This window comes from Rhineura floridana, chromosome 4 (assembly GCF_030035675.1).
Source record: "Rhineura floridana isolate rRhiFlo1 chromosome 4, rRhiFlo1.hap2, whole genome shotgun sequence".
Taxonomy (NCBI): domain Eukaryota; kingdom Metazoa; phylum Chordata; class Lepidosauria; order Squamata; family Rhineuridae; genus Rhineura; species Rhineura floridana.
The window spans coordinates 187459436-187485858 of NC_084483.1; the positions used below are offsets into that span (position 1 = coordinate 187459436).

At 42.9% G+C, this 26423-nt stretch overlaps 1 protein-coding gene across 1 annotated transcript in view; it reads left to right on the forward strand.

Moving 5' to 3' along the window:
- LOC133383916 (uncharacterized) overlaps positions 1–26423 on the forward strand; it is a 210644-nt gene that overhangs the window by 131910 nt on the left and 52311 nt on the right. Inside the window, exon 4 of the mRNA XM_061625546.1 lies at positions 12859–12986. Coding sequence (XP_061481530.1) covers positions 12859–12986 — 128 coding nt within the window. The remainder of the gene's footprint in view (positions 1–12858; positions 12987–26423) is intronic.

The window sequence follows — 26423 nt, forward strand, 5'->3', positions numbered from 1 at the left end:
ATCCCCTCTGGATCCCTTTTTGAAGATTGGCGTTACATTTGCCACTTTCTAGTCCTCAGGCACGGAGGAGGACCCGAGGGACAAGTTACATATTTTAGTTAGCAGATCAGCTATTTCACATTTGAGTTCTTTGAGAACTCTCGGGTGGACGCCATCCGGGCCTGGTGATTTGTCAGTTTTTATGTTGTCCATCAAGCCTAGAACTTCCTCTCTCCTTACCACTATTTGTCTCAGTTCCTCAGAATCCCTTCCTGCAAATGTTAGTTCAGGTTCAGGGATCTGCCCTATATCTTCCACTGTGAAGACAGATGCAAAGAATTCATTTAGCTTCTCTGCAATCTCCTTATTGTTCTTTAGTACACTTTTGACTCCCTTATCATCCAAGGGTCCAATCGCCTCCCTAGATGGTCTCCTGCTTTGAATGTATTTATAGAATTTTTTGTTGTTGGTTTTTATGTTCTTAGCAATGTGCTCCTCAAATTCTTTTTTAGCATCCCTTATTGTCTTCTTGCATTTCTTTTGCCAGAGTTTGTGTTCTTTTTTATTTTCTTCATTCGGACAAGACTTCCATTTTCTGAAGGAAGACTTTTTGCCTCTAAGAGCTTCCTTGACTTTGCTCGTTAACCATGTTGGCATCTTCTTGGCCCTGGCAGTACCTTTTCTGATCTGCGGTATGCACTCCAGTTGAGCTTCTAATATAGTGTTTTTAAACAACTTCCAAGCATTTTTGAGTGATGTGACCCTCTGGACTTTGTTTTTTAGCTTTCTTTTTACCAATCCCCTCATTTTTGTGAAGTTTCCTCTTTTGAAGTCAAATGTGACCATGTTGGATTTTCTTGGCAATTGGCCATTTACATGTATGTTTAATTTAATAGCACAATGGTCACTGCTCCCAATTGGTTTGACAACACTTACATCTCGCATCAGGTCCCGGTCCCCACTGAGGATTAAGTCCAGGGTTGCCGTCCCTCTGGTCGGTTCCATGACCAACTGGTCTAGGGAATAGTCGTTTAGAATATCTAGAAATTTTGCTTCTTTGTCATGACTGGAACACATATGCGGCCAGTCTATGTCTGGTAGTTGAGGTCACCCATTACTACCACATTTCCTAGTTTGGATGCTTCCTCAATTTCATATCTCATCTCAAGGTCTCCCTGAGCATTTTGATCAGGGGGACGATAGATCGTTCCCAGTATTAAATCCCTCCTGGGGCATGGTATCACCACCCACAACAATTCTGTGGAGGAGTCCGCCTCTTTTGGGGTTTCGAGCTTGCTGGATTCAATGCCTTCTTTCACGTATAGAGCGACTCCGCCACCAATACGTCATTCCCTGTCCTTCCGATATAGTTTATATCCAGGGATAACCGTATCCCACTGGTTTTTTCCATTCCACCAGATCTCCGTTATGCTTGCTATATCAATGCTCTTCTCTAAGACCAAGCACTCCAGTTCTCCCATCTTGGTTCGGAGGCTCCTAGCATTAGCATACAGGCACTTGTAAGCAGTGTCTCTCTTCAAGTGTCTTTGGCACTTGTGGTTTGGCCTGTGGTAATTTTGCCCTTCTGAATTGATATCCTGTGCCCCTGCTCTCACAGTGCCTACTTCTAGGCCTACCCCTTTTAAAATTTCATAATTTCTTTGGTCTTTATCCCAGGGGGGAGGTTTATTCCGAACCGGACCTTCCTCAACTCCTGTCGGGTTTCCCCCCTCAGTCAGTTTAAAAGCTGCTCTGCCACCTTTTTAATTTTAAGTGCCAGCAGTCTGGTTCCATTCTGGTTCAAGTGGAGCCCGTCCCTTTTGTACAGGCCCGGCTTGTCCCAAAATGTTCCCCAGTGCCTAACAAATCCAAACCCTTCCACCTGACACCATCGTCTCATCCACGCATTGAGACTGCAAAGCTGTGCCTGTCTGGCTGGTCCTGTGCGTGGAACCGGTAGCATTTCAGAGAAAGCCACCTTGGAGGTCCTGGCTTTCAGCATCCTACCTAGCAACCTAAATTTTGCTTCCAGGACCTCACGGCTGCATTTCCCCATGTCGTTGGTGCCAACGTGCACCACGACCACTGACTCCTCCCCAGCACTGTCTGCCAAACTATCTAAATGACGGGCGATGTCCGCAACCTTCGCACCAGGCAGGCAAAACACCTTGCGGTCTGCACACCCATCACACACCCCACTGTCTATGTTCCTAATGATCAAATCACCCACTACAAGGATCCCTCCACCACCTGGAGATATATCCTTGGCACGAGAGGATAGCTGCTCATCCCCCAAGGAATGGGTCCCTTCTAAGGGATCGTTTCCCTCTTCCTCAGCTGGATGCTCTCCTTCCCCGAGACCATCGTTCTCCATGATAGCAGGAGAGGTATCATCGCTGGAGTGGGACACAGCTATAACGTCCCTGAAGGCCTCCTCCACACACCTCTCTGCCTCTCTCAGCTTTTCCAGGTCTGCCACCTTGGCCTCAAGGAAATGAAGTCATTCCTGGAGAGCCAGGAGCTCATTGCACCGAGAGCACACCCACAACTTCTGTCCAACAGGCAGATAGTCGTACATGCTGCAGGCAGTGCAAAACACTGGAAAAGCCCCCACACCCCTGCTGGCTTCTTACCTGCATAGTTTTGTTTAAGGTTTATTACGTCAATGGGTTGGAACTGCGGTTTAGTTGAGGTCAGGGAACAGACGGGCAGAGTGGGAGGCCCTGGCCTCCTCGCCCTGCTGCCGAACTCGCTCTGCTGCTTAACTCGCCTTGACACTTCGTCAGCTGGGGCTCCCTCTAGCTCGTGGAGTAACAATTTTGGTTGCTCTGTTTGGAACCTTTTGGCTGTTTGCCCTTCATGATATGAATTACAATAAAATGCATGATACAGCATCATCAAGGGCATGACGTGACATCATCACATAGTATTGTTGTGAGTAGGGATGTTGCTTGCCACTGCTGGAAAGTGATTGGAGCACTGGCCATTCCCCTCGGTGGCCCTTCCCTTGGGGAAGAAAGGAGGAGGAGGGTTGCACCTCCTTTCATGAATGGTACATGGTACAATGGTACATTCATTATTCATTAATGGTGGTGTGGTCCTCCTCTTTGCTCCCTCAAGGAAAGGCCAGGAAGGGGAATAGCTGGTGGTCCAATCACCTTCTAGCACTGACAACCAACACCCCCCACTCCCAACCAACACCCCACTCCCAACAATACCGTGTAATGATGTCACGTCTAGGGATGGGATCTGTTGGCCGGTGCTGGTTCAAAAGCATTCTGTCGATCAGAGGCTGGTATACGTTAAAGTTCGTTCTTTGTCTGCTAACCATTGCTTTTACTCATCAGTTTTTTCCCCTTCCAAAAATATTGATATTAATATCTATATTTTAAAGGAAATATTTATTATTTGAAAGGCAATGTTATTTGGAAAGGAAATATCGATAAAAGAAAGGAAATATCAATAAAATTATAATTCTTCAATCGACGTTTTAAAGGCAATTTCTTTTTAAAAATTCAGTTTTTGAAAATAGCCACAGAAAATTGCTGCATAAAAATCTGATCCACAATGATAGAGAATAAGTGAATTAAAGGAAGATTTGGTACCAAAACAGAATTCTAGCACATTCCTAGTAATGTCATGCACTTGATGATATCATTTCATGCACGTTATTGTAATTCACATCATGAAGAGCCAAGAGCCAAAAAGTTCAGAAAAGAGCAACCAGAATGATTAATGGGATGGAGCAACTCCCCTATGAGGAAAGGTTGCAGCATTTGGAACTTTTTAGTTTAGAGAAAAGGTGAGTCAGAGGCGACATGATAGAAGTATATAAAATTTTGCATGGCATGGAAAAAGTGGATAGAGAAAGGTTTTTCTCCCTCATAACACTAGAACTGGTGGACATCCAATGAAGCTGAATGTTGGAAGATTCAGGACAGACAAAAGAAATTACTTCTTTACACAGTGCAGCAATGGCCACCAACTTGGATGACTTTAAAAGAGGATGAGACAAATTCATGAAGGAGAAGGCTATCAATTGCTACTAACCCCGATAGCTATACTCTGCAGTCGGAGGCAGTATGCTTCTGAATACCAGTTGCTGGAAACCGCAGGAGGGAAGGGTGCTGTTGCACTCAGGTCCTGCTTGTAGGCTTCCCATGGGCAGCTGATGTCTTGCAAGGACCTCTGTTGAGCTAGTATCCCATGTGTTTTATGATCTCAAGTCACAAAAGCCAAGAGATACTAACATGTACTAACTGTAGACCAACCTTCTGCAACCTGTTGCCCTACAGATATTGTGGACTACAACTCCCATCAGCCCCAGCCAGCATGACCAGTGGTCAGGGATTATGGGAGTTATATCCCAAAACATCTAGAAGGCTGCAGCTTGGGGAAGGCTGCTGCAGAAAATTACATTAATGTCATTAGTGTAATCGGCCTGGTGGAGGAGTGCAGAATCAGGTCACCCTTTATCTGCACAATGGCCATTTTATTTTGTGCCTGGGATTGCACAGGCTATAAAAAGTGGTCTGGAGGCCCCCACCCAGAGACTCTAGCCTTCCAGTTGCCAGTCAGTGGATCCTTTATCCACAATCTATGCAGCCAAATCAGGGGAAAGCCTCCCTATGGCAAAACTCCAGTTTAGTCACCCATTAAGTCTAGACAAAAAGATTGAGATCTTTTCTGCAAATAAAGTATGGCTACTAAAAAAGCAGTTATTTGCTAACAAAGGCAGCACCAAGTGCAACAATGAATGGAGTTTGGGACGTGGCAAGCAGCAACAGCTGACGCTTCGTGAAGGTTTGCGGGGGAGAGAGGCTGCCGTAGTTATTAGAATGGTTAGTGGAATGGAACAGGGAACATGAGGAGGTTGTGACATCACCATCTCAACTTGACATGCACCATCTATCAGTGATGGCTTAAGGATAATGAAATAAATCATACCATGATGCAATGAGGTGGACGAGATGACCCCACTACCACTTCCTTTCAGCACTAATAACTCTGCCACCGGAAAGAAGGTGTCTACTGAGCAGGCTGTAGAAATCTGGCAAGCTACAGTTCGCCAGTTCCGAGGGCATCGTTCCCACAGGCACACAGTTACTTCATGCCTTGAGACAACAAAAATGCTATCAATCCTTTTTGACCTACTTTTCCAATCTTTGCCCATTATGTCTTTTATATTTTTCCGCCCCACCCACATCATTATAGCATACATTTCTTGAAATCATTCTCTACAAAGGCATCTAGAGAGATATGTAGGACAAATACAGGATGGGATCAGACAGTAGCTTTGTGGAAAGTTTAAAGTGGCTTGAGAGAAGCTTTGATTCTTGTGATATACACACTTTTCTTTTGTCCCACTGCCAACTCTGGTCAAATAGGTTTGGCAGGGTTTTGAAACAATATAAAAACCTGCATTACCTCTTTACCAGAGGTAAATGTGGGATAGGTATTCACATTAAGAACAGTGATCTCTCTCCCAACTTGCTTTCGGCTCTCTGAAAAATAACCAAATCTTTTGTCTTGGCTCCCGCTATGCGAAGCTATTACTTCTATGATTACATGTGGCTGGAGGTTACTTTATAACCCAATTGCAGTTATTCCTTTAAAAATCAAACCATGTAACCAACTTTATAGGGTGAAAACACACACACACACAATTAGTTCTGAAAAGAAAACAAATAATTGCACTTTGTACCCTTCGCTCGCATCTTTAAAAAAAATCCAAATCTAATGAAACTTGTCATTCACTATTGTTTTCCGCTGGGTCACTTATTAAAAAGGGACTTTATGATTTAATAAAACAGGTGAAGATCCGCAGCAGGGTGTAGTGGGAAATGAAAAATCTGCTCTGGTTATGTCAGACCTCCTTAAAGGGTTTGTTGGATGGCAATTTTACTTTATTGTCTCTGATAGCACAATTTTAATACCTCTGCTTCATGTGGCGTATTTGAATTCTGCCATGCCAAGTTCTGTATAAGAACAGAAGACATGATATTAACACACTGTTTCATAGAGGAGGATCAAAGACAACTGAGGGCACAACAGCTCTTTAAACCCATGTAACCGTCTTGGCACCCCCAAAGGAACCCTACGATTCATAACTTTGGGGGAGGGTGCAAGGAATTCTTTTGTTACATTTCCCCTAGCCTCATCGCTTTCTACACAGATTTTGATAACTTTAAAAAATCTGTAGCATTTAAGTTTGGTCCAAGACATTTTGCTGCCTGAGAGATGCAATAATGTACCAGCAAATTCAGGTTGTACAATTAAAGTTGATTTGTGCAAACCCTCCTTCTTCCCCCAAAATCGGACTTTTTGAGACAAAGAAAGTGATGGGAAAGTGCACTGGAAAGTGGGAGATAACAATTCCTTGACTCAACATCAGATAACCCCTTGCAAACAAACCGTGATGAATGCTCAGGAAACAAGTCTCCTGGAAGTGCCCTGTGTCTCTCTGCCTTGGCCTCCTGCCTGCAAAATGGGGATAATCATATTTACACTGGCCTTCCTTTCAGGATGGTTGTGGGGATCTTTGAGGTAATGTGTACCAAGTGCTTATTACTCTTTGAAAAGCACTTCATCAATGCTGAGCTGAAGTACTTGTATCAGGTGTGGATAATAGCCATGTGATCCAGCCAGTCTTTGTGATGCACGACTTGTGCACCTTATCAGGCTGGCAGTGTGCAGAAGAGAACCACCAGAGATAAATGCCATAAAGGGCAAATGCTAAAGGAGGGTGGGTGCTCTCATCTGTGGCACCCCAGCTGTGGCACTCCCTCCTCAAAGGGAGGCTCACCTGGTGCTCATTACATTATCTGTCTGGTGCAGGGTAAGTCATTTTTATTTTCTGAGGGATTTTAATCGTTTGCACTTTAAAATAGTGTTGGGAGGCTGTTACATTTCCAAACACTGAAACTGAAATTTTTACTCTGCTGTTTTTTTTTAGCTATTTTGATTTGTGAATTGTGTAAATTATATTTGTCAATTAAAGTTAAATATTTTTAATTGTATTTTTATTGCTTCTTGTCTTATATTGTATTCTATTGTATTACAATCTGAATTCTGTGGAATTCAAAATGTAATACAATAAAGTGCAATATATAAGAAATAAAAGAATAAAAGTTGAAAATCATACAGCCTCCAGCACAGAGCATTACAATTGCTACAGCAGGCAGGAAAAAAATCATTAAGTGGTCCGCTAAGACCCTCAGCAATTTTCAAGGGATCTGTGGGGGGGGAGTTTATGAACCCCTGCCTTATATAGATAGATAGTTTAGTGTAATAGTAGTGTTGTGCTGCGATTGAGGAGACCCAGGTTAAACTCCCCATTGAGCCACAAAGCTCATTGGGTGAACTTGGGCCAGTTCCATTGGCGGATGGTGGGTCCATGTCAGTGGAGCAGTAGAATGCAATATGGGTTTTAGTCTGAAATTTCAAGGAGCTGTTCAAGATGCTGAAGCACTTTGGACAGCTCCTTGAAAGTTTGGACTAAAACCCAGAGTGGATTCCACTTCTCCACTGACATGGACCCACCAGCTGCCAGTGGCCAGTTGCTATCTCTCAGCCTAAGCTGCCTCATCAGGTTGTTGTGAGAACAAAGTGGGGAGGAGAAAACCTTGTATGTCACCTTGAACTCCTTGGAGAAAAGATGGGATATATATGTAATAAATAAACAAACATGGCAACCATCCACAAGGAGAGACCTCTATGTTGCCAGGCTTTTCTGTCTTAAAATCTTTTAGTGTTTCACTTAGAGCCTTTATACTGATGCCATTCTCTGTTGCTGACTTTGCTGTGGTTTGATTGTTTCATTTTATGTTTATGTTTTATTTCATGTGTATGTTACATCATCTGTTTTTAGATTTTACTTGTAAGCCACTTAAAGAACCTTCGTTACCTGGCAATATATAAATACAACAAATAAATGAACTGCCCTCTTAAAATGGGTGACAGCCCTTATTGATAAATGGGTCATCCTGATGTTGTTACATCCTGTCTCAGGCTGCATGCACACCATACATTGAAAACACATCTAAAGCACATGGCTTTCCCCAAAGGATCCTGAGAATTGTAGTTTATTCTTCACATAGCTACAGTTCCAGAACCCTTAACAAGCAACTGTTCCCAGGATTATTTGGGGGCAGTCATGTGCTTGAAATGTGCTTGAAATGTATAGTGTGTATTAGGAATGGGCAAGTATTCCATTGAATTCGGATTTAGCACTGGAAGTTTTGGAGGTTTGCATATGCTACGTCTTTGCGTAGCGATCCTGTTTGCTTTGAACTTCAGTGGCTTTCTCTCGACACTGGATTTTTTCCCCCTTGAATTTTCCTTCAAATATATTGTACTTTTATTGATTTTACTCAACCACACAACACAGCAATACAGCTGTCTCTCTCTCTCTGCCATCCCCCCCCACTCGAATAATCCAAGCTCCAAGCGGGGAGGAAGCAAACCAAGTCTATAATAGCCTATAACAGTGGAGAAGGAGGAGGACGCAAAGCTGCTTTTTTTGCAAAATATTGATCATTCATTGCAATATATTGATATTAATATTGATATTTTGGGGGAGAAAAAATTGAACTGGTAAAAGCAATGGATAACAGACAAAGAAGAAACTTGCATCGATACTGCCTGTTAGGTCGATGGAATGCTTTCAAAGCAGCACTGGCCAACAGATCCCCTCCCTAGTGTGTATGCAGCCTCAAAATCCATGGGCATAATCCTGTCCCTTGGCTACAAAACAGCCAGTTTCTGTATTCTGAACTTCTGAATGCCACATTGCTATAGCAAGCAACCCACCCACCCCTGCCCATGGCAGCTGTAGCGTATGTAATGTTGTACAGCGGCTTTCCGTGTCGATTTCCACCCATTGCATGAAGAGTCTCCAATATGCCACTGCTGTTCTTGGGTAACTGGGTGGACATTATATACCTACAGCTACCACATACATTAGCAATGTGGAAATTGAGGCCCAGGGGCCAAATGTGGCCCTCCAGGACTCTGAATCTGGCCCTTGGAAATCTCCCCAGGCCACACCCCTCCTTGACCCTGCTTTGTGGCCCAAGTGTTTTTGCCTGGCTAGTGTGTCGTTGAACTCTGATAATGCCTCCTGATGTCAGGATGGAGGATAGAGAGGGGTGTATGAGTTTGTGTAGAAGTTAGTTTACTGTACAAAGGTAACATTTACATGTATTACTCCAACCACATTTACCTCTGGCCACACCCACCACTGTCATGTGGCCCCCAGAAGGTTGCCCAGAAAAGAATGTGGCCCCCTGAGCTGAAAAAGGTTCCCAAGCCCTGATGGAGACAAGGGTCACCTTGTAGCGAATGTAAGATCTATACTGGACGTAAAACAAGATTGCAGAGAGATTTTTGAAATTCTAATTCATGATCCTTACAGACTGATCAAAGTTGTTGCTCACTAGGAATTGGACAGTTAATATGGAGTTAAGTGCTGGCAGAAAGATGTTGGAAATAACATCTTGAATTCGTTTGCCACTCATCTAGAAATGTTGAGATTTTCTTAATTCTCAACAAATTTTGGTCCCCCTCAACAACATATGTGGTAAAATGTTACGGGCATGTGTGGAAAAGGAGTTTTAAAGGCTTACTTTTTCCATAGTTAAGCCCATTGTTATCCTCCAAATTGTAATCTTATCATGTATACAAGCTGTTCCATATAAATAGACTCGTGTATATTTTCAGTAGTTTCAGCTGAAACCCGTTAAGAGCAGATGTGCATATGGTTTCCTGGCATGGATCCCTCTAAAACGTATTTTTCCGTTAGCAACGTTCCCGTCATCCAAACCATCCCCTTTCCTTTTCTGTCCTGGGGAGGGCAGGCAGGCAGGGGGAGAGAAAAGAAAGGAGGAACATGGTTTCATTCATCATTAGAGCAAATCTTTAAATGCTTTTGAAGCTGGCTTGGTTTATGGCTGCTATTTACAGGGCTTTATGAACTTGACGTGCCAAACACAAGGTGCCTAGAAACTCAAGTGACATCTTTTCCCATCTTTTCCTTTGTGAGTTGTAATGTCAGATTGGAATTCTCAGCCATGTGAGGGGTGTATAAGATCATCCATGCTGTAGAGAAAGTGGATAGAGAGATGTTTTTCTCCCTCTCTCATAATATTAGAACCTGAGGCCATCCAGCGAAGCTCAGTGTTGGAGTGTGGAACTCGCTCTCCCCAAATGTAGTGATGGCCAGCCACCAACTATTTCTTCAAGGCCTGTAAATAAATGTCATAAATGTTGTAAACTAAGCTCTAATGAAGAATGAAACTATTTCATTCCTTTTCTCTTCCAGGTACCTGCCCCTTTCCCCCAGTAGGGTGGGAAGGTATTTAGACCAGGAAAATGGTGTGAGGGGAAAAGATTTAAACAGCTCAAGACTCTTGTACCTAAAATACTGCCTACTCCCAAATAAATGTGCATGGTTATCAAGATCCCCCTGCCATTGGAAGTAAGGAGTGTGGTAATAGGAGTCAGTGCCTTTTCAGATGTGGCCCCCCACCCTTCCCAGAGATGTTTGCCTGGTGCCATCTCTATTTTCTTCACAGTGCTAGACAAAATCCTTCTCTGCACTTATTTTGAGATGGTTTTATTAACTGCTTGTAATTTGCTATTGTGTATTTTAAAGTATGTTCTGTATTTTAAGAGCCACGACTGAGACCTTAGAGATGTTTGAAATATTAAGCAATATAGACATGCTTATAAATAAATAAGTACATCATTATAATTAGTGGAGGAACTGTAGCTCGGTGTTTGAGCACATGTTTTGCATGCCAAAGATTCTAGGTTCAGACCTTGGTATCTCCAGTTTAAAAGGGTCGGGTAGGAGGTGACGGGCAAAGACTCTCTGCTTGAGACACTCGAAATGCACTGCTAGTCTGGAGAGTAGCCAGTACTGACCCAAGGCAGCTTATCTTGATTTGTGAAGGTGGGTAGGGTAATGAGTGTGTTTACACAGCAGTTATTTGGGGGATCTGGTGAATATGCACAGGCCCTCCCATCATACCACAATCTGTCTGCAAAAAGAGATTTTAGGTGTTTTTCCTACCCATCCACACTGCTGACAGGAGTGATGGAGAGGTCATCTCAAAAGGTCTGATTATTTATTTATTTATTTATTTATTTATTTAAAACATTTCTATGCCGCTCTATCTTCCTGGAAAGCTCAGAGCGGCGGACAACTCTATAATAAAAGAACATAGACCGAGAATACCTTATAAAAGCAAGACATACACCATAGATACAAACTTATAAGATAAGATTAAAATAGTAAAAACTGTATACAATACAATAAACACATAATTACTCCATGATCTCTCATGGTCAAGAGATTTCCTATTCCTCAGTCCAGGTTAAATGCAAGATGGAAAAGGAACGTCTTGACCTGGCGACGGAATGCCGGAAGCGAGGAGGCCGATTATGCCTTTTCCCAGGGCTGGCTCCAGGCATGCGGGGGCCCTTGGGCATCAGTTTGCCCTAGCCCCCCCGGTGGGTGGGTGTGCGCATGTGTGCATACGCACACGCGCGTGGCCCCCCACAACCCCCCTGCCTGTCTAGTCTTTACCATTGCCCTTAATGAAGATGGCGGCCGTGGTTTCCCTAAGGGGAATGAAGCCTCTGCCGCCATCTTTGTTGATGGCACACATGCGTGCTATGCGCGCACATCTCTGCCATCAACTAAGATGGCGGCAGCGGCTTCAGTACCTTAGGGAAGCTGCGGCCGCCATCTTCATTAAGGGCAATGCTAAAAAGCCAGCTGACAGGTGGGGGGCATGTGGGGGGCGGATCGCGGAAGGGGAGCGGAGGGCCCCTCAGGGGCTCCTGTAGCTCTGGGGCCCTCAGGCCAGTGCCCAACCTGGCCGCCCTCTAGAACTGGCCCTGCCTTTTCCTACTATCAGCATGAGTGGTGATCCAGGGAAACAGGCACCTGTCTTTTCTAGGGATGCTTCCAGGATTTCTTGTTTGGTGCTAATAAATTATAGATTTATTACATTTGTATCCTGCCCTTCCTGCCAAAGGAGCCCAGGGTGGCAAACAACAAATGATAAAACAATAAAAACATATTTAAAACATCACATCTTAAAAAGAGTTCCAGTGCAGATCCAGGATAAGAATTTTGTAGCTATACCCCTGAGGGAGGGAAGAAGAGCCTTGGGACTATTGCCATCTTTCCCCCCTGGTAGGGCTCCTATGCCAGCTGCATGATGGCAAGCTGGTGAAGCTTTCTCAATATAGATATGCAATGAGAGGGAAGCTGCATGTGTTGATTTTCTGCCCATAGCTTGACCATCTTCAGCTACCGGATTGAGAAACTTGTGGCTCCTATGGAATATACCATTCTGCCTTCAGGGACCCTTTGATAGACTCAGTCTAAAAATGTAAAATGTGGATGGAAAAGGAGGTGCGTGGAAATCCAGGCATCATATAGATTCACGCATCAGAGATATGTGACTGGTTGTGGTTCACTCTTGAGTGTACACTTTTTTACTTTTTTAAAAAAATATTTATTTAAAATATTTTAGGCCACTTTTCTGGGTAGATGCACATCTAAAACAGCTTACAATAAAAAAAGATAAACATAGTACAAAGTTTTGAAATAGTACAAAATGTAAAGCTTTCAAAACAATACAAATTAGCCCTTAAAGCTTCACAGTGGTGCATCTTTGGGCTTGGCATCATTGATTGTGTGAGCTGGCCCTCAGCCAGCTGTTCAGTTTTGTTTTGTTGGTTGCCCTGCTCATGACCCCAAAGTTGTGGGTGCTAAATCAGCATGGTCCAGATCAATGAAGTTTGGATCTGCAAGCAAATGCTTTGCCTACCACTTTTATTTATTTTTCCTTTTCTGGTTTTCAGGCTTTCCAGATGACACACACAGTCCTGTTGCCTTTTCTTGCATCATACAGCCGCTAAACCACATGCTTTCGCCCAGAACAAGCATTTTTTCATCTCACTGCCTGGGAACAGCACATATTTCAAAAGAGGTACTTCTCCATGTCTAAAAATATCATGAAGTGTGCAAGGGCGCATATTAGCGGAGTAACGTGGGTAAAATAATGGAGTTGCTTTTTCCTTGCGTGTGCGTGTGTGTGTTTAAAACACAGATGGTATGTCAATCAGCAGTGAACCTGGGGCTAATTGCTCTGGAGGAAATGGCTGATCCTGTTACTAATGGTACAGTTTCAGTTGTGTGCTAATATAATAGAATGAGGTCACTCATAGCACATTGTCAGGGCTACGTCCTTGAACAGTTGGTACCGGGAGACCTTGCATCAACTCAAGTTAAGATTTGGGAGCATGAGCTGTATATTCAAAAGTTACAGAACTATCACTTCATGATTCAGCAGCTGACAGTTGTTGACTTTTTTTTTGCTGTCTGTCTCTAGACATTTAGAAGAACATCTTCTGCTTTAATGACATAAAATGGAGCTTATTGATAAGTGCTATATGATGTGAATGAAGTTTGTAAGATGATACTTGGCTGAATGGAAGCTTGTATAGCAAGGGTGGAGAAGCTGTGGCCCTGCAGATGTTGCTGGACTACAGCGCCCATCATCCCTGACCATTGGCTGTGCTGGGAATTGAAGTCTAACAACATCCGGAGGACCACAGTTTCCCCATCCCTGTTGTATACGGTTAGTGGCAAGGACAGTGTGTGTCTTGGGGATAGTCAAGCAAAGTTGTTTCACAGCTTGTTGTCTCTGCATGATCCTGAACCAACCATTCTTGTTTACATGGACAGGAAACTCAAGGTTTTGGAACATCTATATTGACTGTCTATTCAATTTTGAGCCCAATTTAAGGTGCTGGTGCATACCTTTTTAAAGTCATAAATGGCTTGGGACCCAAATATCTGAAGGGTCATGTCTTCTAGAAAGGCCTTGATCCAAATACCTTCTTCAGTAGAGGCGTGCTGTGCTTCTACAAAAGAGAGGGCCTTTTCTGTGATGGCCCCGACTTTACAATACCCTCCCTAAGGAAGCATACCTGGTGTCAACATTACAAGCTTTTCAGCACCAGATAAATACATTCTTGTTTTTAGTTTTTGGGTTTATGTTTTGTCTTGTACTTTGTGGTTTACTTGTCGGTTTTAAATTGTATTTCTATGTGATATGAATTTTATTCACACTTTTGTACACCATTCTGGAATCTTTTGATGAAGGGCAGTTAAGAACTATTGTATAAATAAGCAAGCAAACAAAGCCTTTGACATGGACTGATTTATCTTTAGCACATTTTAATTGCCTTATTGAGCATGGGGATACTCTTTCCCACTCATTTTGACACTCTGATATGAAAATAGTGAGTGTCGTATAGTGGTAGTGGTGTGAAAGTTGAGACCACTGGTGGCATCAAGAGGTAGAGCAAGGACATAGCACTCCCAGGCTTGATGCACATATTTTTCACCAACGGTGTTGTCAAATCAAGCACCCCATTTTAGCCAGTTGCTGGAACCATAGAATGTAAAGCTCAGTTTGTGTGTGTGTTGTGTAATCAGAACTTATGTATTATCATTTCTCTGCTTTCACCAAGATACATTGCTTTGACAAAAAAGAACGTATCCTTTAACGTTTAAACTCTGCACATTCTCAAAGGTACTCTATTTCTGTGCTTGCATTTTTAAGACTGTTGCTTCTTGTCCAGGGGTGTAGTCATCCGGAGTCTGGGGGGAGGGCTTAGACAACATACATTTTGGGAGCCAAGTCCAAGCAAGATCCCTATGTCTCCAGCATCCTATGAGCCAATCAGCATGAAAGGGGAGTGTGTTAGCTGCTGAAAAGTCTTCTAGCACACTTCCTTGTCTGTTCCTGCTGATTGGAGCCAATCAAAGTGAAAGGAAGTGAGTCAGCCACTGAGAAGACTTTTCTGAGTAGCTAACACATTCCCCTTTCATGCTGATTGGTTCCTAGGGACATCTCTTGTTGTGGGAGAAGGTGTTAACAAGGACCTCATTCTCAGCTAGGGTTGCCAGGTTCATGGCCTGAGACTGATCCTATATCTTTAGGTTGCCAGGCCCGGCCTCCAAGAAGTCTTCTGTATCTTTAAAAGTTGTGCAGGGGGAAGGGAGAATTCCACCTTGTGGTTTTTCCCATTACAGTGTTGCAAAAACACCTGTACTTGACTGACTTTCTCTTCTCCTGAAGATACAGGATCAGTCTCAGGCCATGAACTTGGCAACCCTATTCTCAACCCAGCAGCAAAAAGGGGGGGAGTGGGAAAATGTGTGGTTTTGTTCCAGCCCAAATCCAGGTGTAGGGGAAGAGGAGGAAAAGAGAGAGAAAATACGTTCAATGGGGGCAGGGGAGAAAGTGTATGTGTTTGTGTTTCAGCTTTTAATGTGTCATGCAAATGTATATGCCTAAGGACGTTTGTATGGTGCAGCTAACACCAGAGATTAGTATCAGAAATTTCCATGCTTAAGTTTCCCTTAAAACTCATAAGCTCTGCCAAAATGCAGTTACTCTGAAACTTAGGATGGCAGCCAAGAAGGGAAACTCAGCAAATAAAGTTTCTTACTTTACAATATGATGATGAAAAATTGCCTGCTAAAACCTCTCTTTTTCTAACATTCAATGTATGTGTGTAGAAGGAGGAGATGGTAACACAGGGAGACAGGAAAAAGGGGTGGAAAAATCCCTTCCTACCTTATAGAAGGTGGCAAAGTTCAAAAGGTTATAAATTCCTATGCAAAATTACTGCCTGGCCTGCTTAGAGGGTGTGAAAAAATAGGCTTTTTCTTAACCCAGCAGTAAAAAAGACAAAGGGGGGAGCCTATGCACACAGCAGTTTTTTTTAAAGTTTGCATTTTTCTTTATTGCTGTAGGGCTTTCTGAGTCAGTTATGCAGGATCCCAATGAGTGTCAATTGCAAGCAAGCTTTTATTAGTTCCTACTTAAAAAAGCCAAGACAAATTATGGAGAGTGAAAATTCTGTCACTGCAGAAGAAGAGTCAGTGAATCCTGATGATAGCACCCCATCTACATCATCAAGTAGTTTGGTAGCAGCAGGAGACAAATGTGTCGATTCAGTAATTTAAGCAATCTCTCTGAGAAAGGACAGTCAAACGGTGACAGTAATAGAGAAGCAGAAAGCAGTGTTCAAGCCTGGCCAAATTGTTTTATAGTCTTAGAGGGTTGTATAATCTTAGAAGGGGGCATGGCTGTAACGATCATGAAGGGGCCCTACACTTCTGACTTTGCCACTACACTACTGTTCTTGTCAAAAAGGAAAAACATGCTGCATGTGCTCAAGAGCACTTGGTTGCATTTAACAAAATGGCACTTTGCGTATGCTCAGAGACATTCAGGTATCAGAATTTTTGCAATCTGAAGGTAGCAACCCTATCTTTCCACTGAGGGAGCAGAACATTTGAGTCACCCCTCTGACTATTGTAGATCCCAAAGAAAGAAGCAGATTGACTCCATCTGCAGGCCAAGTGATGGTCATTATGCTCTTTCTCCTCTTTTCTGGAGAGAAGGACTTCTAGAGACCCCAAAGAAGGGACTGATTCCTGATCAATGGTAATTTTAACACTTACAATCCTTTATAAAGGCACCCCCCAAAATCTTACAAAAATAGGTACAATGATTTACCAGGGGACAGGTACTGGAAAATTGGAACCGTCCTCAATAAATAGAGACCACTAGAGTATACAAGGGATGTCACTCTCAAAAGACGGGCTTGTGAACCACTTATTTGGACAGAGCTTCCCAGATATCACCTGTAGCTTTGGTCTTTCTACCAGTGCACTAGAATCCCATTTGTTCCATTAAGTGACATTTCTGGGTAGAGCAGACTGATATCAGAAATATAGGAACAGACTCAAGGAAAGATGAATCACTCAACTTTTCTTTATGATAACATCCTTTCCTTCCCCTCACCACACACACAGCCTCCACTCCTCTCAGATCTTGAAGTGTAAAGGGCTTTTTGTAAAGCTCATACTGAAAGAACAAGTAAAAAAAAAAGAATGTAAAGAGAAAACCCTCAATCTGATACGTTTTGACTATTGTGTTGTTTTTGAGACTCTAAGGTACCCTATATTGTTTAAAGGTAGTGGTTGGGGCTTTACAAATGTTGTTCTCAGTGGGTTTATTAATTTGATAAATAAGATGTTTATAGGAAGCATTACATTCTTTCATGGCATGATAGCAGCGCAGAGAATTGCCAGGCCAGAGTGCAGCTGCCCGGCAGCTTTCCATATGGGCCATCCAGATGCAAATCCCTACTCAATTTTTCAGCTCCCTGGATGGACTGCTGTCCAAGCATCTACCACTCTGCTTAACCTGTTTGCCACTCATTACAAGAATAAATGAAGTAAAACATGTAAAGATGATACACTTAAAAGTGTTTTTGAAATCATTAGTAAGCAATTCAGTTTGAATGCCAGAGGGCAGTGGTGCCATCAGAATAAGGCTTTGGGGCAGATGTCCAGGGGGCCCCTCAGCAATATGAGCAGAAGGGCCCACAAACCCAGATGGACTGGGTGAGAATTTTAATTCAGTTCGCACTCTATCAAATTTGCACTCGCTGAAAATCACACTTACTTGAATTTTACGATGCAGTTGTCCAATCAACCAATGTTTACAAAAAAGCATATATTAGGGGGAAATACACATAAAAACAAATATATGAGTGCAAATAACATGCAAAAATGCATTATGATTGATGGCTTGCAAAAATGTGTACATTAGTCAAAACTGAATAGAAAAATGTATTAGGAAAATTTGCACTAAAATGCTGGAGAATTTTCATGAGGATTTTTAAAACAAATTTACAAATTGCTGCAGAAATGTGGAGAACTGAATTTAAGATTGGAAAAATGAGAAGCTGAGAGACTGAAACTGACAGATCTTTCCATCCCCCCTACACAGAAGGGCTGGCTTGCCCCATTCTGCTGTAGGTGAAATAGTGCACACTGCCATCTAATGAGTGCACACACACACACCATTAGGTCCAGAGTCTAAAACAAGGGTGGGGAATGTGTGGCCCTTCCCATAAGCCCTAGGCAGCATGGCCTATGATCAGAGATTATGGGAGTTGTAGTCCAACAACATTTGGAAGGCAATTATTTCCCACCGTTGGTCTAATTTTTTCAAACTGCATCAGTGCAAGAATAGAATAGGGGAATAAAATAAATAATAATAATGATTTAATTTTTAGGCCGCCTATCTGGCCGAAGCCACTCTAGGCGGCGTACATATTAAATTCAATAAAATACAAAATACAGTAAATACAATAAAATACAAATATACAATAAAATACAAATGGTGTGTGGGTGGTGCCCTTTAGGGCTGGTAAAGCAGAAGTAGGCCAACAGTAGGTGGAGCCAGAGCCAATGACAGGTGGAGCCAAGGAATTCTAGTTTTGTCTCCCATTCTCCTTCCTCTTGAATTCTACAAAGGCAACATTGTCACTGGAGAAAGCTGACAACCAATGTCCCCAGGCTGGCTTTAGGGCTGGAAGGATCTGTCACTTCAGTTTTCTTTCTCATTTTTCCAGTCTTAAATTCAGTCCTCCATACTTCTGCAGCTACTTGCGGTTTTTTATTTAAAAAAAAAAATCCTTAAGAAAATGCAACAACAGTTTAGTGCAAATTTCTCCCAATAAACACACAATGCATTTTTATGTCACTAATACGCAAAGTTTCTCCTAATATAAGCATTTTTTGTAAACATTGGTTGGTTGGAGAACTATATTGCAAAGTTCAGATAACTGTGAATTTCAAAAGATGGCTGGGCTTTGGTTCTCATGTTGTTTCAGAAGGTGCAAATTTGGTAAGATTTGGCTTTAAGTGCAAACTGAATTGAATTCCTCCCCCATCCTTAGTAAGTAAGGAGGCAGGCAAGCAGGGGCTAGATGAGTTTGGCGGGGCAGTGGCCCATTCATCCTAATGGCCCAACCTCCAGTGGGTCTGGGTTTAAATAACGCACTGCATTCCACTTGTCATTCAGATTATTATCGGTGGTGGATGAAGAGTTACACTGGTGTGTGGGTTTCTGTTAAGGGAAAAAAGGTACAAAAGCAATAACTCCTTGCCTTTTAAAACGCAAAACATCTTGGGACTCGGGTACGTAAGGATCACCTTCTCCTGCATGAGCCTACATGAGTATTATTTAAGAGTCATCATCAGAAGCAGTAGTGCAGTGGCAAATCCACAAGTGCAGGGTTCCTTCATGATAGTCATGCCACACCCCTCACAGCCAGGCCCCTTCTAAGATTATACAACCTTCTTATATAATAGAATGCGCTTTCAGTCTCTTATTTTGTTTGGAGTTATGTTGAGTGATGGATGCAGGATGAGGATACATCTTTTCGAGGTTCAGCAAGAAGAATGCAATGATAGCTTCAATAAGACTCTTCTCAGTGGCTAACACACTCCCTTTTCATGCTGTTTGGTCCATAGGGTGTTGGAAACATATGGACCCTGCTGGGACCCTGCTCCCTAAAAAGTAAGGGGTCTATGACCCTCTGTGACCCTGGATGACTACACCCCTAGTCAGAGGCCTTTCTCTGCATCACCACCCCATCACCACCTTTGGAGATATAGGTGGGCCCTTTTAGGCTTTAAAATGCTGTCCCCAAAGAAGGCTTGCCTGGTTCCAAGTCTGATGTCACTTCCCCATCACGTGAAGACCTTTTTATTTTTCACGTTTAGATGTTTTAGTCTTTATGCTTATGTTGAGACTTTGGGCTGTTCTGCTGGTTTTAATAACCTTCATTAGTTTTTATCATTTGTGGCTGCTGCTGCTTTTCTTTCTTTCTTTCTTTTTTGTAATAAGATGCTTTAAAAATCCTTGGGGTGAAGAGTGAAATGCCAAATAATTGTAATAAATAGTAAATACTCCTGCTGTCAACTCCTCCCTTAGAAGCAATTTATCCATTGCAGAAAATAGGATGCAATTTAGGGTAGAAACATATTCACTGTTCTGCCGGTTCCAGTGCGTCTCCACCTCTCTTTCCTGAAAACAGGGGCACATGACGCTAGTCAAACCCACCTCTTTTTTACTGTAAAACCTGGTGGGAACAGCTTAGGTGCTTTTTGTAAAAAATTCAGCTTCCGGGCGGATTTCGCAACTGATGGGCAGATCAGCCATTCCCCTCCTTGTGTGGCTAATGGAAATGCTTTGATCTGGCTACTGGTGTGTTTACAGCCACAGACTCCATGGATTGTATCAATTCATACTGCAAGAGAGGGGGAATCGCATGTATGCCTGTTCTCCTAGGGGCAAGGCAACCTGTGCTGGGAAAGCTAGCACATCACAGAGAGAGGACCCAGCCTAGGCGACCTCATAGCACCTTCCAAGTCTGCGCGTCTGTTTTAAAGTCCTGTCTAAATCCCCTGCTACTTTAGCAGCTGCGCCTACTGTGCAGAGGCACGCTAGTAAAAGGGGTGTGTTTCCTTTCAGGAGCTTTCTTGGCTCTAGCTCCAGTTCAGCCTTGCTAATAGCACACAGATAGAGCTAATGGGTCACCTGTGGAAAGCTGCTAGGAATATAGATGTCCTGTAACAGTCAAGCTCTTGCAAACCAAGCTAGACACTTTATTCATTCATTTTGTATCTTCAGCCAATATGAACTTTTTTTGGGGGGGGGGGAACCCTGACAACAAGAAATATATTAATAATAGTAATATAGGAACGTAGAGTGCTTGGAATCATGTGGCACTGCAAAGGAATTAAAAAGAGAGATAATGCAGCCCAGTCCAATGTGTTTTTATTCAGAAGTAAGTCCCAGTTAGCTGAGTAAGACTTACTTCCATCAAAGAGCACAGGATTACAGCACAATCCCAAACCTGCTACTTCTTAGTTTTACTAAGGCCCTCTGATTTCATTTACTTCTAAGGACCTCTGATTTCATTGGGACTTAGTACATATAGGATTGCTGTCTTAGTAAATAAATCTGACTTAATCGATTTTAAAACATTGTGACTGACCAATAAAACATTGTGATTAACAGTGAATTGGGAAACATATTTTTATTTTTTAAATTTATTTTTAATACAAAGGCTTGTAAAAAAAACCTGCAGATGGCAAGTGCCTCTTAGAAGAGGCATTCCCTTCTGTGTCTGGGGAGGATACCTCTTCTAAGATGATGGCTGCTGTCATAACACATATGTGCATCATCTGAAATCAAAACAAGTATGCTTTTTTAGGCATAACTATTGTTCCTCTCCCAGTATATTAAATATTTCTGCAGATTTAATTAATTAAGCAATGAATATGATTAATTAAGATTTCTTTAATGAAATAACAGCCTTGAAAAACACGTATTTTACCATGCCTGGAATCATATGGTCTGAAGGCACATAAGGCCAGCTCCCTGCTGAAGCTAAGCAGGGTCAGGTCTGGTCAGTGCCTGGATGGGAGAGTGCCTGGGAACCATATGTAAGCCGCCTTGGGTTTCTATCATGAAAAGAAAGGCGGGGTAGAAATGTAATAAATAAATAAAATGGCCAAAGTGTATGAACCTGGTACTTGAGCTACAGCAGCCTGTCAAATGCACAAACAAACAAACCTGTATCTTGCCTGATGTGCAATGAAGACATGTATATTCATAGTTTTGGTCCTTTTTGCTTTAAATTCAACCAGGAAACCAAGAAAGGGTGGCAGTAGTGATGATGATGATGATGATGACAATAATTCTTAACTAGATACTGAGCATTTTCAAAGCCTATGAGATGAGTTACGGCATTGTTTGACCTCTTAGAGGCATTTTGGTTCAATCAAATATGGATCTTTGATGCTAAGCTCCACAAGGAAGGCTCAGCGGTCCAAGGGAGTTTTCTAAATACAGCTAAAGTCGTTCCATCTCAGCAAGGCTAATCTGACCTCAGCTAGGAGGAGAATTGATGTTGTATGTTCTTCCAAAGGACAGCAGGACAGGAATGTGACAAATTTATGTGACTACCTGCAGCTGTATTGTGTAGCAGAACTCAGAATTCACTGCATGAACTGAGGTCGTCTATATTAATGGTATATTAATGTTGTACACCAGGAATGGGGAAGCTGTGGCCCTCCAGCTGTTGTTGGACTCCAAGTCCCAGCAGCTCGATTCCAAGTCCCAGCAGCCTGGCTGGGGCTGCTGGGATTTGGAGTCCATCACCAGCTAGAAGGCCACAGCTTCCTCTTCCCTGCGGTAAACAAATAGCATGATGAATTGTGGATCAGGGCTGGGGGAAGTCGCTGCAGATTGCCGGGCCAAAGTAGCATGAATGATACCAATGGGAGCTTCCAATGAAATGCAGATAGCATCTTCAGAGAAGTGCTTCTTGTTGTGACTGTAGCAGGGAGAGAAAGGGTTAAACTCCCTGCTGCTCCCCCCCCCAGTCCTGAGACTGCTATTTATGTAACCAAAACTGTGTATGTCAATTGCATCTGTGCAGCGAACACATCATGCCTAGTTTTGGCCCAGGCTTCTAGTAGACAATATGGGTGAAGGCTGGCAAATTTGCCATGGGGATGCTAAGCGCTGTGGTGACAAGCATCAGGGCCGGCACCAGCCCGCTGTGGGCCCCTGCTTCCCCCATGTGTGTGCACATGCATGCACCTGTTTGCACGCACACACACTTAAATATGTCCCCGTAGGGCCACCTCGCACATCAGCATGCATGCCTGCCATCACCCAAGATGGTAGACATGTGCACTGATGCACAAGGTGAAGTGACTGAGCATATTTAAGTGCACACTGGCTGTGCGCACATGCAAGGTTGATGTCAGCTGGGAAGCGGAGCTCCTGCTCTGCAATCCATGCCACATCTGGTCACAGCCCATGACCCTCCCAGCCACAGGGGTCTTTGGCTAGCAGCAGGGAGCCAGCTGCAGGGCCTTTAGCCAGTGCCTGACTTAGTCACCCACCTGCACTAGGCCTGCTGAGCATAATGTCTACTTCAGCACTAAGATCCTAAGAATCAAACCTGAGACATGGAAAGCATAAGCTTTACCACGTAGCTACCTATAGCCCCTCCCATTTGCTGTTTGCAAATGTACAATTCTTAAGCAAATGTTGTAATTAAGAGAATAGGTGAAAACAGTCGCTGACCCCTTGTCCCTAAGGGACAGGTCCATATGACTTGGAACAATCCAACATATGTGAATGCAGGATGCACTTGGAATTAGGGATGGAAGGATCTGGCATTTTCAGTTTTATCCGTTTCTCATTTTTTTAGTCTTAAATTCAGTTCTCCACATTTCTGCAGCAATTTGCGAATTTTATTAAAAACTGTCCTCCTGAAAACTAATCAGCACTTATAGTGCAGATTTCTCTTAACACACACATTTTTGTATGCAGTTTTGACTAATGTTCATATTTTTGTACGCTATTTCCCCTAATATAATGCATTTTTGTAAACATTATTTGGTTGGAGGACTGCATTGCAAAATTCGGGTAAGTGCAAATTTCCAAGAATGGCTGTGTTTCGATTCTCATATTGTTTTGAAAAGTGCCAGTTTTATAGATTTCCCTTTAAGTGTGAACTCAGATGAATTTCACCCCATCCCTACTTGTAATACAGTCGCACTGTTGCATTGGTACTGCAGGAACAGAAGACGGCAATCAGATAAAACTGTGCTGTAAATGCCATGCAAGTGATGTGAGCTAACCCTGCATCAAACAGAAGTGTGCTAACTTGCAGTGCAGACCTGGTGGGAGTGAAGAGCCTTTTGGCTGGGCCATCCATATTCACAACAACCATCAGAGTGGTTTCTTTGTGGCCACTGACAGCTTGGGTAGTAGTACAGCCCTTTCCTGATTTATTACCAGGAACTGGGCAGGCTCAAATCCGGAAGTGCAGAAGTAGTTTGAATCCATCTTTGCAAGGCAGCACACACCCAGTGATGACTTATGCCAAGCATATCACAGCTGCATCCCTACATCTAGAGCAATGTAACTCTGGCTGCTCACACACATACATACACACACGTTCATGTGCTGTGTGTGTATCATACATATGTATGTGTGTATTGCACATATACATTGACAAAATAATTATTCCCAACTCTTCACTCAGCAGTTCGTTACTCATCTAGTAAAAGAGCTTCCCAGTGTCATGTTGCCGTAGTCTTGGGCAGTTATAGTATGGGCTGCAATGCCTGCCAAACTGCATATCAGCCAGAATTTTCTTGACAGTTCATTAAGAGTAATTCTTGGTTTCTGGAGCCACAACTCAGGTTTATGTGTCTCCCTTTTGGATCAAAATAAAGTAAAACTTGACTGCCTGTAACCACACTTAACCGTTTGTTTTGTGTCAATAATGTAACTGTAGATCTCTAAAAATATAAATTGTGAACTGTATGCCAAGGAAGAGAGGAAAGAGGAATGCATTTTGCTTTTTAGGACCTGACATCCGGGGAACCACACAAGTCCTTTGTTTAACATTCATGTATAGCCAGCACACTGTTTGGGATTTCTTAGGTAATGTCTCCATCTCATGCACAGACTTCTGTAGTAATTCCTACCCTAAATTACAACAAAACAGCGTGGAACATGAAAAAGAACCACGTTCTCAATGTCTTGATGTGCCAGCATTACTGGGGTTTGGACAGAAATTGCACCTAAATCCAAAAGTAGACTGAAAGAATGCATTGTTAAGGGAATGCTTTAACGCTCTGACATTGCAAAGCCAACAGACACCAAAAGAAATCTACAATTTTGGAAAATAAAATCTACATTTTGAACTCAGGCATTTTTAAAATTCAATCAGTCTAGCAATAGGACCTTAAATTCATCAGGATTCTGCAAAAACTGACTGGAGAATCAAAGCACCAACAAAATATGTTACATGTGTTCATATATAATACATAAGGTGGTTCCTGGGTTCGGTGTCTTTGGGCTCATCCAAACAGAGCGGGATAATCCAGGTTTTCCATGTCCGCTCTGTCATCCGAGAGTCCTCACTTGCCCCTTTTCCCGCTCCTTTCCCGCTCTTTCCCATATGCAAAGTTAATTGCATTTTCTGCGGTTCTGCCAAAGCGGATTTAACCGTGCGAAAACGCGCTTTTGTGTGCAACGTCATCAGGATGACCGAAAAATGAGATCGCAAAGCAGTCATGTCACACATTATATAGTCGTCTGGATGAGCCCTTTGTCACACACTAATGGGACCAGGAAATGGAATGGAGGTTGGTTTATATGCAAATGAGAGGTGAACCAATGCAGATTATGCAAGCTCCCTTGAATTTTATGGGACAATAATTGCTCCATAATTTATGCAGTGGCTTCTCTTGGAGGCTTGGGCTTTTCCTTAACCCTTCTGAGCGACATTTTCCTACACCACTGTTTGATCTGGACCAGGGTAGAAGCTTCATAAGTCTTGTATACTTATTTTATCAACTGATAGGAGATTGGGGATAATCCAACAATAGACAACAAAGGTGGATTGAAAGCAGCTGTAAAAGCAACAACCTTTCACCTTCCCTTTAGAAAGAAACAGATGCATAGATTGGTATTGCTCCCAACACATGTCCAAGTATCAAGGGATAATTCTTACATTTACTCCTTAATAAAGCATGGCACCTGCACCCTGTCTTTACTAAGGAGTAAACATAAGAATTCCCCCTTGATAAAGATATTTTGAAATTGGTTGGGAACAAAATTCAGGTCCTCCGTGCAGGCTTCTCATAGGCATCTGGTTGGCCGCTGTGAGAACAGGAGGCTGGACTAGATGGGCCTTTGGTCTGATACAGCAGGGCTCTTCTTGTGTTCTTATGTACTAGTCTATGCAGCTGTTTCTTTGTGTGGTGGCCAATCCAATTAATCCTATAGGCTGTGTTCAAACTTTGGGATGAATGCATGGACAGAGGGGCAGGACCAGCAGGAACCATGATGATCTTGTTCCTCATTTGTTCTTATGCCCACACATGTCATGTGAACAGAACAGGGCTTTGTTCTTGCAATGAGGCTAAATGAAAGGGGGGAGGGGCTGCAGATGAAAACAAGTGGTTGGGCTTAGTGTTGGGATGCTGCTCCCCTGCAAATGCATCCCCATTCCCCACCCCTGCTTTGCACCTCAGAAGCAAGCACAGGATTGGGAATCCCGTGTCTGTGCTGAAGTCCTTGTTCTGTATTTTGCTTTAGGAAAGATTTTGAGGTGGGGGGGTTGTTGGGGGGAAAAACACCCCATCTTCTCTTCTTCTGAATGCTCTCTGTATTTGCTGGCTAGCAACCTAACACTGACATCAAAGGCATCCAAAACAAGAAATCATCTCTTCCTGGGTGGGAGGAGAGGATTTGACTGAGAGCTTTTGAAGTGGGTAGCAGCATGTGAATAGGGGGGAGTCCCTTTCTATTAATGTGCTTCCATTGTGTAACAACATAGCCTTCCAATATTCTGTCTTAAGAGTTTGGAGACAAGCTGGGTATATTAGTGAATTGCTGACCTTGTTGCAGCTGATCAAAGAATTCCTATAGAGTAGTTTGCGTTGA